We start from the raw sequence: 14,019 nt of genomic DNA on the forward strand, positions 1-14,019 counted from the left end.
TGTTTCGTTGGTTCGAATCCTGGGCGCAGACATGGCACTGCTCATCAAACCACGTTGAGGCAGCATCCCACATGCCACACTAGAAGGACCCACAATGAAGAGAATACAACTATTCACTGGGGGGCTTTGGGGAGAAAAAGGAAAAAATAAAATCTTTAAAAAAAGAACTCAATCCTGCTAATTCTAGGAAAAAGAGTACGACAGTGGCACCTTGCAAAGCAATTCCATTGGAGGGGTCATGGATGACTTGGACAGCGAGGTGTCACCTGCCCAGATGAGGCAAGACGAATGGAGATGGTACTAGGTTGGGAATCAGGACAGCTGGTTCGTGATTCTGCTCTGCAGAACCTCACTCACTGTGTAACCTAATGTGGAGCCATTCAAGTCTCTGCAGCCCCCATTTCCTAAGCTAAGTAACAGAGACAGTAATGACTGCCCCACCTTCCTCATGGATGACATGTGAAAGGGCTCTATATAAAGCACAAGGTCTTACACAAGTGGGATCATTAAGAAAATTTTTAAACATAATTTTTGACACTAATGAAGGTTCCTCTCTCGGATTAAGAAGAACAGACCCCAGACTGCAATTTTTTTGTGTAGTGCAAAGAAAGGCAATCGATATGCAGACTCCTCCACCGCTCATAACCCAGCTGCCTCCCTACTCAGGCCTCTCATTTCCTGTCCCTCAGGGTGAAACTAACCACCCTCCCCACCTCCTAGACCCATAACCAATATAGTATCCTTTATTCTCTTTCTTGTGACTCCCAGAAAGTCAGCCACCAACTGATCTAGAAGCTGTCAATTCACATGACAGAAGCACCAGGTAAGTAACATAAACCAGTGAACCAGCCTGGGAGTTGGGAAATGTGCCCAGCCAGAAACGACTTACATCATCTCAGGGGCCGCCACTACTCGACACCTGAAGCTGCCAGGTCGTCCAGTCTCTCTGAAGAAGACAGAAATCGAGTTTTATGAGAAATCTTTGGATGCTGAAAGGTTAACCGATAATTTTTAAATGTTTGAGACATCATGAGACCAAACCAGAAATATGTGTGCATGAGCTGAGGGTTTGCAACCTCTGATCTAGGTTAATCTGTTTTTGTACAAGTAAATATCCTCAAGCCCTAAAAAGAAGCCTAGTGTAGTTCAAAGACTATGTCCTTGGAGTCAGTGAAGACCAGAGCTCAAATCTCTCATCTGCAGGTAATTTGCTGTATGACCTTGAATAAGCTTCTTATGTTTTGAACTCCAGTTTCCTCAACTGAAAGGGAGTAATTATACATCCTCCTTAAAGTTTTTGGAGGAAAAATGTAAGATCATAGACAATACATGAAAATTACCTGGCACATTAACAGGCACTCGATAAGTGTCTCCTTTTCCCTCAAGGCCAGCAAGTTAGCGGCATAACTATGCAAGAACTCACAACCCTACTATCTCCTGAATCCAGTTCAGTCTTTTCCCCACTGTTCCCAGTGTTTCCTTGCCTCTCTAGCCCTCATTCTCAGAGATATGAGGTCTGATTTACCCTGAAACCTGAGCACAGGACTAGGACTTTAGACATCTGCTCTCAGATTTACCTCTTTTGCCAAGAACAAGCCCCACCACACTCTCCAAGTCTCAATTTTCTTCTACAGAACAAAAGTGACATCCAGTGAAAAATGAAACAATACATCTGTGTTATATTATCCTAAATCACGTAGGCCCATTAGGAAAACCCAGAATGCCCACGAGTCTGGGATCAGCCTCTGATTTGTCATTTCAACACCTAAGGAATTTGCTTTAAAATTTAGGTTTTATTAGTATTCAGATATGGTGAGGCCAACAGATCAAGGGACAATTGCCATTGAAAACACAGCTTGCTTCTCATAGTTCCCAAGATGAGGGAACATGCCATTCCATGCAGGGCCACATAGGAAGCCCCAGGGTCGGTTCAGGAGGCAGAGGGAGTGAGGGGGAAAAGTAGGCAAGAGAGTTTATTGTGGTTTCTGCAGGAAGGAAGGAGCGAGGCGAGGTAAGCAGGCTTAGGCTGGCTAGTTTGAATCATTTCATGGGGCTCTGGGGTATAGAGACTATCTCTAGTTGTCTGATACCTGGCTCCAGGATGACAAGGGCAGGGAAACAGTAGTCCCTGTGAGAGCTGATTGTTTGGTTTGCATTCAAAAGGTGTGCTTGTAGGCAAGTCCTTCACTATCTCTAGGAATTGGCTAGCCCTGGGCAGGGCGGTCCCACCTGGATCAGCAAGGCCCCAGATGTCAAAGCATTAGAAATACAGAAAATATAAAGGCATGATTAATACAGAATGTTCTCAAATCAGTATTTGCCCCCTCTACACATCACTGGAACGGTATCAGTATGTCGAGGAGAAGGCTTCCATAATAGGCTCCCAATAGAAGAAAGAAAGAGGGAAGATGTGTTACTAGAAGACGCCACAGGGAAAGGCCCCTGGCATAGGAACAGAAGAAGAGAAGGTCAAGGTGCTCAGAGGGGAAAGGCAGTGGGAGATTAGTGCACCCCCGAGCCCAAAGCACGGTTAGGCATGCTGCTAAGAAAGAAAAGGGTTTTTTGCCAGGTAAGCATGGTTCATGGCCTCAGTCTCTAACATCCTGGGTACTCTCTCTGAAGCTAAATGAAGCCCCACTCCCTCTGAGAGGAGAAAATTAAATTTGAATGCAGAGATTGCAATGGAATGAAGATGATTCTGGTTGAGCGCATTGACCTTTATCAACTATTTCATCCGAATTTCTGGAGCATGAATCTGCATGAGGCGTCCTCTGCAATGGTTCATAGGAAGAAGGATCCTTCTCTTCTGGCTCAAGTCCAAGCCATCATTCTCCAGCATCCCGATATGGGGAAAGCAAAATCAAATCCACAGAGTTCTGAAATCCAGTTAGGGAACAGTTGTAGGAGACAACGAAAATAGCAGTCAGGCAGCATCAATCTCTAGAGAACACTGCTTTGCTTCCAGTGACTGACTGAAAAACAATTACACTCCTCAACATTCCTCCAACTGAGACCTGGATTCAGTACGAGATAACATACAAACTGCCAGTTTGAGACGCTTCTTTCAGTTCGACCAGATAATCAGGAAACGCAGACATACGCAAATTAGGCAGACATACGCAAAGCCACACTTATAAAAAAGGCAAAATGCTTTTAAAACCAGATGACCAGGATTTTAAGGACTGGACAGCATTTTACTATTTAAGAAAAAATATTTTTATTTGCAAGAAATGGAAATACAAAAGCATAACAATTCCAATTCATTTTCCAAACTAAATACAAGTACTCTACGAAGCTTTTTTTTTTTTTTTTTGGTATTTATTTAGCTATGATAAAGAATAAAAAGCCATAAAGAACAGCACAATATGACAGATAATAGACTCAGAATGTATTTAGACTTAAACACTGCTGCTCTATATAACCTGTTACAAAAGAGAAGAAAACTCAGCCTGTCCGTGTGTTATTAAAGCTCATGGTTGATTATAGCCCAGGGCCTGCTCAGCATTGTTTAAAAAGGGCCACTCACAGTTTGTCAAAGACTGCTGGTGTTTTCCATTGACTCACAAAGCGTTCTATCTGAAAGGGAGATTTTCTAAACTGTGTAGGCCATGGGTCCATGGTGCAAAAAGTTCATGTTTTTGTACTATGGACCCAGCTGGTGAGCAAAGGATAAGAGCAGAGAAAGAGAGCTAAAACTGCTGGTTTTTCTTTTCCAGGATGCAAAGCCTGCTAGCTGGAACTCACAGAAGACTGGATGAACAACACAGGAGATAAGCATCTGGTGGCCATCTCCAGCATGAGGCAAAGAACCAAGCATTGCACAGCGGGGCCAGCACAGGGAGCAGACACTGCATTTCCCGCCCAGAGAACCTTAAAGTTTGTATGGTGTTCACAGATAGGAATCCACTCACCCTAATCCACAAATTGCTGCACTTCCCATGACACTTAGCTGTTTACTCATCTCATAGTAACTAGTTGCCCTTGTTTTCTCTTTCTATAAAATTGAAAGACTTAAACTTATTTAGCACAACACCCAGCACTTAGTAAATGCTCACGAAATATTATTCCTCTTCCTTCTAGAAACCAAGACAAAATAAAGCATTCCTGAATTTTATGTTGCTCAAAATCACAAAACAAAATAACGCCTAGTTTTTTCCTGTGGCAAGTGATGATCCCTTGGCCACAGAGGCATCGACCATTCATCTTCAAATGAGCCAGGTTCCTTTGCACTGAGAAAAATGTTCCGCTATGAGAATTTATAATATCTTTAATCCCGGCTGGCCATTTTTGATGTGATTGCACTTCTACTAAATGGGATTTTCCTCATGGACAGAACCCCGTGTCTTTTCTCCTGATGTGCAAATCTGATCATGGCTCACTTTTAGGAAACCATTTTTGAGCCTTTTGAAACAAGTTCCTTCTCCCACACCCACTTCAATCGAATTCTGCAAGGCTATCTATAAAATCTCCCAGGGACAAAGGAGTCCTTGGTCATCCTGAATTCATATATAAGGCACATGTAAGGCACAAAGGAGTGTCCAAGACAAGGAGGAATGTGTGTGTGTGTGTGTGTGTGTGTGTGAGAGAGAGAGAGAGAGAGACCTAGCTCTTGTGTCTTTTGAGTATCTCTTGATCAATGAAGTTTCCTCAGCCCCCTTATTCCTCAATAGTCCCTAGGGCCTCATGCAGCACTCTTCCTCAGGAGTGAGTGACCGACTCATTGAATGAATGAATGAATGAATGAATGAAAAACCTGAGATCTGTCTCTGGCTCCTCCATAGCCCCGACTCTCTGCTGTAACTGCCCTCCCAAAGGGGTTTATCCTACCCCATGTCTCCTAATTGTCTTTGCTGCAAAGCATTCACATAATTGGATTCTCACCAGGGCACTGCCTGTTCACGGTTCCACAGGTCCAGCCAGCACTGCAGGCACGAGTGGTGGTGTCTTTAATGAAACTTCTCAAAGACTGCATTCAACGGAACCAAACTCCTGACTCCTGCAGACGAGGGGAGGCTGAAAACCTTCTGCTCCACCTCCGATCTACCCACGTTAGCAAGACTGGCATGGATGGTGCATTTCCTCAACAGGGGGCAGGATGTCTCCATTTGCGCCTCCTGTTCAAGTACACATCCCATAGGACATGTGTGTTCAGGCGAGCTGGCCCTGGGAGGGCCTGTCTTTCTGGTTTCGGTTGGTCTGAGGACATGGGAGGAAGGAGCCATGAAATGCTGAAAAATTTTAATGAAACGCTTGTGACAAAAATCCTGGACACCAACTCACTGCCAGAATGAAGACAAATCAATCCAACACTCCCCCTCTACAGGCACATGAGATTCACAGCCCTCTTCTGGCATTCAGGCTAAACCGAGAGATTTAGGAAGCAAAAAACATGGTATTTACAGCTGGTTTGTAAACAAGTTGAGCTAAAAGCCACTTTCACAACCTACAAATTAAGTCTCCAAATCAAAATCATTTACATTAACCAAAAGGTTATCGAATTTTGCCTACACTGGTGTCAAACCTCACTCCCACCTCCTGCCCAAAAGGAGCAACTTGGTCCAGCTGTCCGATTTTTCTATAACACTCTCTTTCTGCGAGCTAGGCTCCAGAGTCCCAAAGCTTCACAGAAACTCCTTCTTCAAACTGGCCCCGAGGCCTTTCGTTTGCAGTATCCATTTCTAAGTGCAAAGCCGAGAGCTGTGAAAAGAACCACGCTGGGGGGTCCGGGTTACTCAGGTCTCCTCCAGCAAAAAAGCATTTGTTCTCTGAATTTTTGCAAGACATCTCCTTCACTAGGGTAATCAATGAAAGGCAAGAAGAAAGCCTGTTTACATGATGAAAAATATAACTAATCTATACTTTAACTAACATATTTATTCTTTATGGCTTATGGTCGTGCTGACGGTCTCGTATTTTTTGAAACTGAAGTTTGGAAGCCGACGTCTGCTACTATTTGGAATCATCGAGACTAAGGGGTGTGACTGACTAGTCTATGGGACTGCTCTTGGGGGAAAACAAATTTGCTGATATTCAGGGCTGAACCCTAGAACAGAAGACGTGCACGCATCCATTAATTATCTGACACAATCTGGTATTATTCAACTCTTCTGTGCCCTCTTGACCTCATTACGTCCTCCTGAAGAGATAACTGTTTAGTTCCCTCTTCTCACCCACGCAAGGAGAAGAGGGCAGAATGTCGGTTCTTAGAACCCCCTTAAAATGGCCACTTGAGCTCTCAGGCTGGTGTCCCAGGTCCCTAGAAAACAGATTCAGTTCTGGAAGAATAGTTTCCCAGAGAGAAAACCCTGCTCTTGGAGGTCTGGAGAGAGTGAGATCAAGCATAGGTAGGAGGGGAGAAAAATGAAATCCTCGAGCTAGAAGGAGCTAGAAGCTCACCGCCCTTCCCCTCCTCCTTCATTCTGAAGAGCAGGTTTTCCACTCTGGCTAATCCAGGAGCCTTAAAAACCCCATTTGGTTCAGTTGCGGCAGGTGGGCAGGCTGATCCATTCTCACAATTCTGCCCCTAAATATGAAACCTTTCCTTTCTCATTGTCCAAATACTACTTGAGTTAATTCTATCGTTTTGCCTTCTTAGGCCCCCATAGGCTGCCTGTGCCTGATACCTAAGCCCAGGAGGACCTAGAGCAGAACAGCGGGAGAGAAGGAAGTAGACAGAAGCAGGTGTGGGGATGGGGCGGGGGGCGGGCTAGCATCCCCTCCTCGCGCACAGCTCAGGCGGTCTCAGCCCTCCCTGACCCACGCAGTGGACAGTGAGGACCGTGCAGACAGCAGGGCTGCCAGGACCAGTGCAGTCCCGATCTGCTTTCATACACTGCCGAGAAGATGAACTTGGCCATCTCCCAGTCTGGAACTCTCTCCATCACCACAGGCAGAGAGAGGAACCACTCACAGTGAGCCCCAAGTGTACCTAGGCAGACAAAGCAGGGATCTGCTTACGAGGTATTATGGCCAATGTTAACGACACCAAATCCTGGATCTGATATGGAATGGAAGGCCCAGGCATGGGCTTAATCCCTCCTAAGCAAAGCTTCCAATGACAATGCAGTTGGTGGGTCGAGTTAAAGGCCCTTCAGCTAGTACTAAAAATAAAATACAAAATGTAAGCAAGTTCCCTACACAAAATCTTTTACAAGCTAAGGAAAAACATTTAAGAGGAGTCTTCTACATTATACAATAAAAAGGCAATTTCCATTTCTTATTCGTATGAAAGAGGAAAGATTTTTTTAAACTACAAAAGTTACTTTAATCATTAAAAACTATAAAAGTAGGTTGGGGGTTAGGTTGTATCTCTTTGGGTGAGCTGCGAAGTAGCCAAACCTGACTACGGAAGGTAAGACTGTGGAGACACGAACGCCACCTACTCCGACCCCAGGCCTCAGGCCCACCCCTGTGTTGAGGCAGAAGAGGAGGAGAAAGCAGAAGAGCCTGGGGAGGTGGGCAGGAGGGGCCAGGAGCAGGCGTGGAGAGACAAGCTAGCAAGGTTGTCCGAAACGCTTGTTGTCAGGACCAGGGCTTCCCTTCTCTGTTAGGGGCACAGGACAGAAAAGGCCTCTGGCCACAGAGCCACAGGCCTGAGCACGGCACTGCTCCATCTCTCCCTCCGCGTTCATTCCATCGGAGGACACAGGCGTAAGGGGACTTCCCAACTGTAATCCCAGGCCTCCAGTAAAAAAAAAAAAAAGAAAAAAGAAAAATAGGAAAAAGAAAAGGAAATGAAACATGGCCTAGAAAGATCGGGGGTCCCAGAGCCCAGGGTGTCCTCCTAACTCCAAAGGCCAACAGCAGACTTCGCTGGCTTGGAGGGAGGCATCAGATCTCTTCAGTGTGGTGGTGCAGGAAGCCTCAGCAAGCTAATAAATACTATTTACAAATGGGGAGGAGAAGCCGGGGAGGCAGAACTATGGGATGTGGGGACACAGGTTATGGAGAAGTCCTACAAGCAATAAGATGGGGCAGGTTTGCCTGGAGTAGAAGAGCCTGATTCCTTCAGGCATTGCACGTGCGGCCTGAGAATATGAAGGGGGAGCCCGCGATCCAGTGCCGGGAGGACATCGGTGAGGGCTGGAAAGGGCATGGCGGCAGGGGGTGCTCACTGGAGGCCCTGGCCTTCCAGGGTTGATGGGGGTGGACACACCAGAGACCCAGGCTGAGGAAGGCAGGACATCTGTCGGGGCTTTGCCAGATCCCAACAGGCATCCTGGTGTCTTTGTGGCGAGAGTCTGGGGTCTTAAATGAACAACAGTCATCTTTTCTTCAAAGAGGTGGTCAAACCTCCCAGGTGAGAACCAGGCGGCATCTTTTTGGCACTATCGGTAGAAACAAGCCGGCTTGTCCCACCCCTGACCCTAAAATAACTTCCTATGGCAGTAAGCGGAAGGGAGGGAGCGATGCCAGACCCCCTTCTGCAGAGGGGGACATGGGGCTGCTGCTGAGGAAGGTGCCGTCACTGCAGGTGGAAATCGCAGGCTGTCCTTCCATCCAAAGCCACGACTGCTCGTACATGTCTTCATCCAAATTGGGTGACAAAAAGAAAAAGCTTATGACCAAGGGGGTTTGGGGACATAAAAGTAGAGCGAAGAGAAAGGAGGAGGTGGAGACTGCCTCTTTAGAAGGTGGCGTTCACTCTTCTGTCGAGTTCTACAACTTTTAGTGTTTCGTTACCCTCCAATTTGGCACTGACCCTGTGAAGGCAAGGAAAGGAAAAAGAAGTATTAGCCACTACTGTCAACTACGATCTTCACGTTTGGTCGACTAATGCAATCAGTCCGTGACTGCAACTTTGCCGGCTGCCCCAAGCAAGTTCCCGTCCTTCCCCTTCCTGGCAGCAATCCTCTGTTCCTGAAGTCTCTCACTACCAGCCTATCCACTAGTCCACGTTCCTGCCTTCGTCCTCACCCAAGAGGAGACATCCCTAGCCAGAGGATAAACATGGCGGTTTGATACTGAGCTGTCATAAAAGACTTTAAATTATTGTATTTACCGAGGATGGTTAGTCCCATGCTAGACTCTGGGAAGAGAAAATAAAAGGATAAAAGCTGGTCCCTGGTCTAGAATAGCTATAATCTAGATAAAGATTAAAAAAAAAAACTTGAAATAAGAATAAATATGTAACAAAATAAATGTTATTAAATGTAATATAAACATGTTATTAAATATAATATAAATTAAATGAATATAAATATGTTATTAAACAGCCTAGAAAGTCTCTCGGCATTCAGAGGAGGGCTATGAGGGCCTTGTTATCCAGGAGACATCCCAAAACAGGTGGGATTCCAATAGGACCTTGAATAGCTGAGCTGAGAGGGGAGAAGACTTCTTTCAGGAGCCAAGAAATCAAGCAGCTGAGTCTTTTCACTAGCTCCCAGTGGCAGCACTACAATTTCTTTATAATGGGAATAATAATAATAATGCTTAACCTCTTAAAGTATTTAAAAGGATTTATATATCATATTTGCATAGTGTTTAAAATAGTAAGCACTAGTAAATGTTAAATATGCATGTACAAGGCAAACATAGAAAAGTATAGATAATTATGAACCTTCTTCCTTTGTAGCATTAGGAGAAGAAAGCTGAAGAATTTGAAACAATCTCTCCCACTTGCGTTGGAATAGCATCATTTCTGGGTAGCAGAGAGTTCAGCTAGATCACCAACCACACCACTCACAACCAGGAGCTGTGCATGCAGACCCTCCTTCCTGTGCTGTCTGACATTCCCAGGTACCTCCCCTGGCACAATAACAATACTGGCAGTCACACAAGCCTTTATGTTTACAAAAAGACTTTTCCCCATAATGATCTCAGGGAAACAACTCATGGAGAATTGGAGCCAAGTATATGTTATTTTCAACATGGAAACACATATGCATAGTGTCTCTCAAATGAGGTTCCTCAATACAAATATCTAATTATAAATATGTGATTATATTGGGGCTGGCCCAGTGGGGCATTGGTTAAGTTTGTGCACTCTGCTTCGGTGGCCTGGGATTCACAGGTTCAGATCCCAGGCATGGACCTAGCACCGCTCATCAAGCCACATTGTGGAGGCATCCCACATACAAAATAAAGGAAGATTCGCACAGATGTTAGCTCAGTGAGAATCTTCCTCATGTACAAAATATATATATATATGTACTTATAATTATTAATATATGTTTATTTACATACAAATCATAAAACTATATATTGATTTATAGCATAATATCCATGTATCTATAATTAGAAGTCAAGAAGGTATCTTGAGGCTGCATTTGCATAGCAAGCACACTGCCGTTACTGGGCTGTATGTTTACTTGAGTGGCTTTGAGGGGAGGTTGAAGATAGCAAGGAAGGGATTCAAGCCCTCTGCCCACTTCTTGGAGCCATCACCGCCAGCTCCCTAATGACGCAGCAGACATGAGGGGAGCTCATACTAGGTCTTTTCCCCATCTCTGCTAAGGGCAGCTGTTGGTAAGCAGTGGATTCTCCAGAGTCCTTGGTCCTGAGAACAGGTCCTGAAAGAGCTGAGGGACTGGACTAGGCCAGTGGGAGAGTCTCCACCCCACATTCCAGGTTGCTGACTCATAAGCCATCATCTGTGCATCAGAGGAGTGGAATCTGTATCCATTTGACTCACAAGTGCTGCTGCAGCTCCAACAGCACTGACTTCTCCAGGCTGGTCTCATTCGAGAGAATGAAATGAGGAAGATCCACGTCTGGCCTGGACTCCAGCCCTGAAGCCCTGAGCAGGGAGGAGCCTCGGTCCCAGTGCCCAAGCTCCCCGGCCGAGCCTGGGGTGGACGACTCCTCCAGGGGAGAGTGTTCCTCATAGATCAGCAGGTTCCTGGATCTCACTGAGGACAGAGCAAAGTAACAGATATTAGCAAGAGACCACAGGGGCACACCACGTCCCGCCACTCAGTGCCCAGGGCCGGGGGCAGATGACGACAATTCGTAGGTTCTTCTTGCCCAGGACTGAGGGTGCCAACTGGAGCTGGCTTCCTATAAAGGCTTCAGGGTTTTAGAGTTTTCTGCATTGAAAAATTATACCAATTATACAGTGCTGGGAAAACAAGAGAAAAACAAATAAACACGAAGCAAACTGCTACCCTCCTGCTTTCAAAATAAAACTCGCCTCCGTGTCCACCCATAACCATCTGGGGGAGACAATTCATGGGGAATGAGAGTCGAACACTTGGAGATGTCTAGACTCAGCTAAAATAAGAAGCATGGAGAGAAGGTACAAGGGCAGAAACTGCATTTTCATTTAGAAACTGGAGAGAAGACGCAAAGCCAAGGCCATAAATCAAACGATGGAGACAGTCCCTTTTGTTTTATAGGATAGTTGCATAACTAGACGGCTCTGTAGCAATTTTCCACAACATAGAGACTATGTTTCCATTGGCTTCCATTTAAATTTAGAGACATATTCCATTAGGAAAAAAAAGAATGTCCCAAGGGACCACTGAAATTATTTGGTTGAAATGCTAGCATTTCAGTCATATACCTGGCAGGGATACACCTGCCTGGTGAAGACCACAGGCCTTTCAGAACTGCAAAACTGTGCCTACCCTAAATCTGATACCCCCTAATTCCACACTTGATCCTATTAGTGTATATGTGTACTAGCGCATACATTATGATCCCTACACACATTTATTTCCTACATTATTCAGAGACCATTAATCTAGGGAAGACTATCACGTACTTCTTTTCTAACATCTGAGTCTCCAAATTCTCCAAATCTTGGGCATAATGTTTTGTAAGACAGATTGATTCTTTAATGTCACTTTGCAAATTCTTACCATAATAATACACAATTCCACTGAGTGGGAGCAGAAATATAGGAATTCCCTTAAAATGTCATGGAAAGCTTAACACTTCCCCACACTTTTCCCTTCCAAAAGCCACATCTCTTCCCCTTAACAGAACTGAAAGAGGAGACATCAGAATTTGCCAGGGAACATGGTCTAGAGCAGAAGTTGGCAAACTGTGCTTTATTGATCTCCAGAGAATTCCCAGAGGTGCCTCAGCCCAGTGGTTGAAGGCACATGGGGAGACCCAGCAGCCTGGGCAACAGACCCCCACGTGCCTCGTGCTTCCCTTCAATGGAGAAGTTACACTTTTATTACTTTTTAAAAATTAGACTTTCATATAAGACTCCCTTCAGAAAGTTGAGCTTTCAGAAAGCTCCAGAGAAATGAAACAAGACACTTCCCAAGTTGTTGAGTGCTGTCTTACCAACGGAGGCTGTGTACGGCTCCGACATGGAATTCTGGCTGGGCAGAGCCATCTTGGTGGCAGAAGGATAGGGCCCATAGCCCTGAAAGAAGCTGCCAAATGCAACGGCAAAGCATAACACAACGACCTGCAGGGTGAGGGAGAACACGGAGAGCTGTCAATTGCAAGATCCACACAGCAAACCTTTAGACCTGCACCACCTGGGAGGTCCAGGGAGACAGACTGCCTGCCATCAGGCCAGCAGGCTGCACCCACAGGCCAATCGCTGTAACATCGCAGCAGAGAAACAGCCTGGGAGTGAGCGGCATGGTTCCTCCAACCCCACAGCACTCGGACTTGTCAAGCTGCGGAGAGACAAGCTTGGGGAGTGGGCCAGGACAGTTACGGTGCTGTTCCTTTCGGAAACTCACCATGAGGCAGGTGCCAGTCTGCGTGCCGGCCAACTTGCAGGTGCGCGAAACCTTGCCCATGACCAAAGTCTGAAGCTTCTGTAGTTGCTGCAGGAGAGTTCTGCAATTCAAGAGATCAAAACCATGAAGGAAATCTGAGAGAGAAGAGAATGCTTTTGGGTGATCTCTGCCCCTGTGCTCCAGGGATGTTGCTGGGACTTTGTGCCTGAATCGGAACAGAATACCAGGGAGTGTTTCCTTTGGAAGAAGATGCAGACGGCAGCGCCTTCCAGCATCAGTGTTGCAGAGATTCCCGGGGCTCAGAATCAGCCCACTTTAACAGCTTGTCCAGTCCCTGTGCTGTCCTCAGTAAGAGGTGAATGTCCCAAATTAGCCCTGATGTGCCGGGACTTGTCTGTCGGCCATTGAGAAAAAAAGAAAAAAGAACATGAGAACAACTGAAGAGGTGGCCAGAGATGGTGGCCGTGACTGGAAATGGCAACAGTATCACTGAGCAACGGGCACTCAGGTGGCAGATTGGAAGAGAGAGGGAAAGAGGGAAAACAAGAATGGCAGGGGGGCAAACAGCGAAGGGCGCCTCAATCCCCTGGTCCTTGAAGGCTCATAGTACCTCCACAGCCAGAGACAAAGGCAAAACAACAAAGGGTGAAAAAGCCTGCTCAACTGAACACATGCTCAGAGCCAGGCATCCTGAAAACCATCTTGTGATACAGACTCTGATCTTTCTCCAGGAAGAGACAAAGAGCAGGAGAAAAAAGAGTTGTTCTGGCCCTACAATCGGATGTGTGCATACCCTTAAAAGGGAAGGGTTTGGGACAAGAATAGTATATTCTGCTCTGTGTGACATCAAGCCGCAGAAAGAGCAGATGGGGAAATTCTTTGCAAATTCTGAACACTGCAAACCACAGAAAAGGATCTCACAAGACACCCTCCTGAATCACCCTCGCGATGAATTCTGCCTGAGCAAAGACTTGAGGCCCCTCCTCGCCCTCACCCCTCTTCTCTAAGCCAAATGCACATGGCAAAGTGGGAAGATTTTACAAGCAGATGCTTTTTCTCATGTCTCGAAGATTTTCAGAAAATTCATGCTGTGATGTAACATTGGAAAGCCAGACAAGTTCACTGGAAAACATCAGCAAATCACTCACTTGCAGAAGAATCCTGGGCTGCCATAGATAACTTGCCTCTCACTGGAATCCATCTCCTGAAGAGCCTTCAGATGCCAGAAGAAGCAGGGTTTCCTAGTGTATCCAACTTCTGCCCGGCAAGTGCCAATGAAACGAGTTCTCCTGGGCTTCAGGCAGTTAAGGACAGGTTGGGACCGAATGATACTGCTTCCAGCAGTGAGATGGATAAGAGTGGGGCAGCACTG

The 14,019-nt window shown here is 45.9% G+C and overlaps 1 protein-coding gene across 2 annotated transcripts in view; it reads right to left on the bottom strand.

Annotated features, from left to right (window-relative positions):
* Positions 1-3,192: 3,192 nt before the first annotated feature.
* Positions 3,193-14,019, bottom strand: part of CREB3L2 (cAMP responsive element binding protein 3 like 2) — a 111,188-nt gene continuing 100,361 nt past the window's right edge. For both annotated transcript variants that reach the window (XM_046670596.1, XM_046670597.1), the window contains exons 9-12: positions 12,648-12,747; positions 12,238-12,364; positions 10,634-10,850; positions 3,193-8,702 (exon numbers count right to left, since the gene is read on the bottom strand). In XM_046670596.1, coding sequence (XP_046526552.1) covers positions 8,627-8,702; positions 10,634-10,850; positions 12,238-12,364; positions 12,648-12,747 — 520 coding nt within the window. In that variant the 3' untranslated portion in view covers positions 3,193-8,626. The remainder of the gene's footprint in view (positions 8,703-10,633; positions 10,851-12,237; positions 12,365-12,647; positions 12,748-14,019) is intronic.

This window comes from Equus quagga, chromosome 8 (assembly GCF_021613505.1).
Source record: "Equus quagga isolate Etosha38 chromosome 8, UCLA_HA_Equagga_1.0, whole genome shotgun sequence".
NCBI lineage: Eukaryota > Metazoa > Chordata > Mammalia > Perissodactyla > Equidae > Equus > Equus quagga.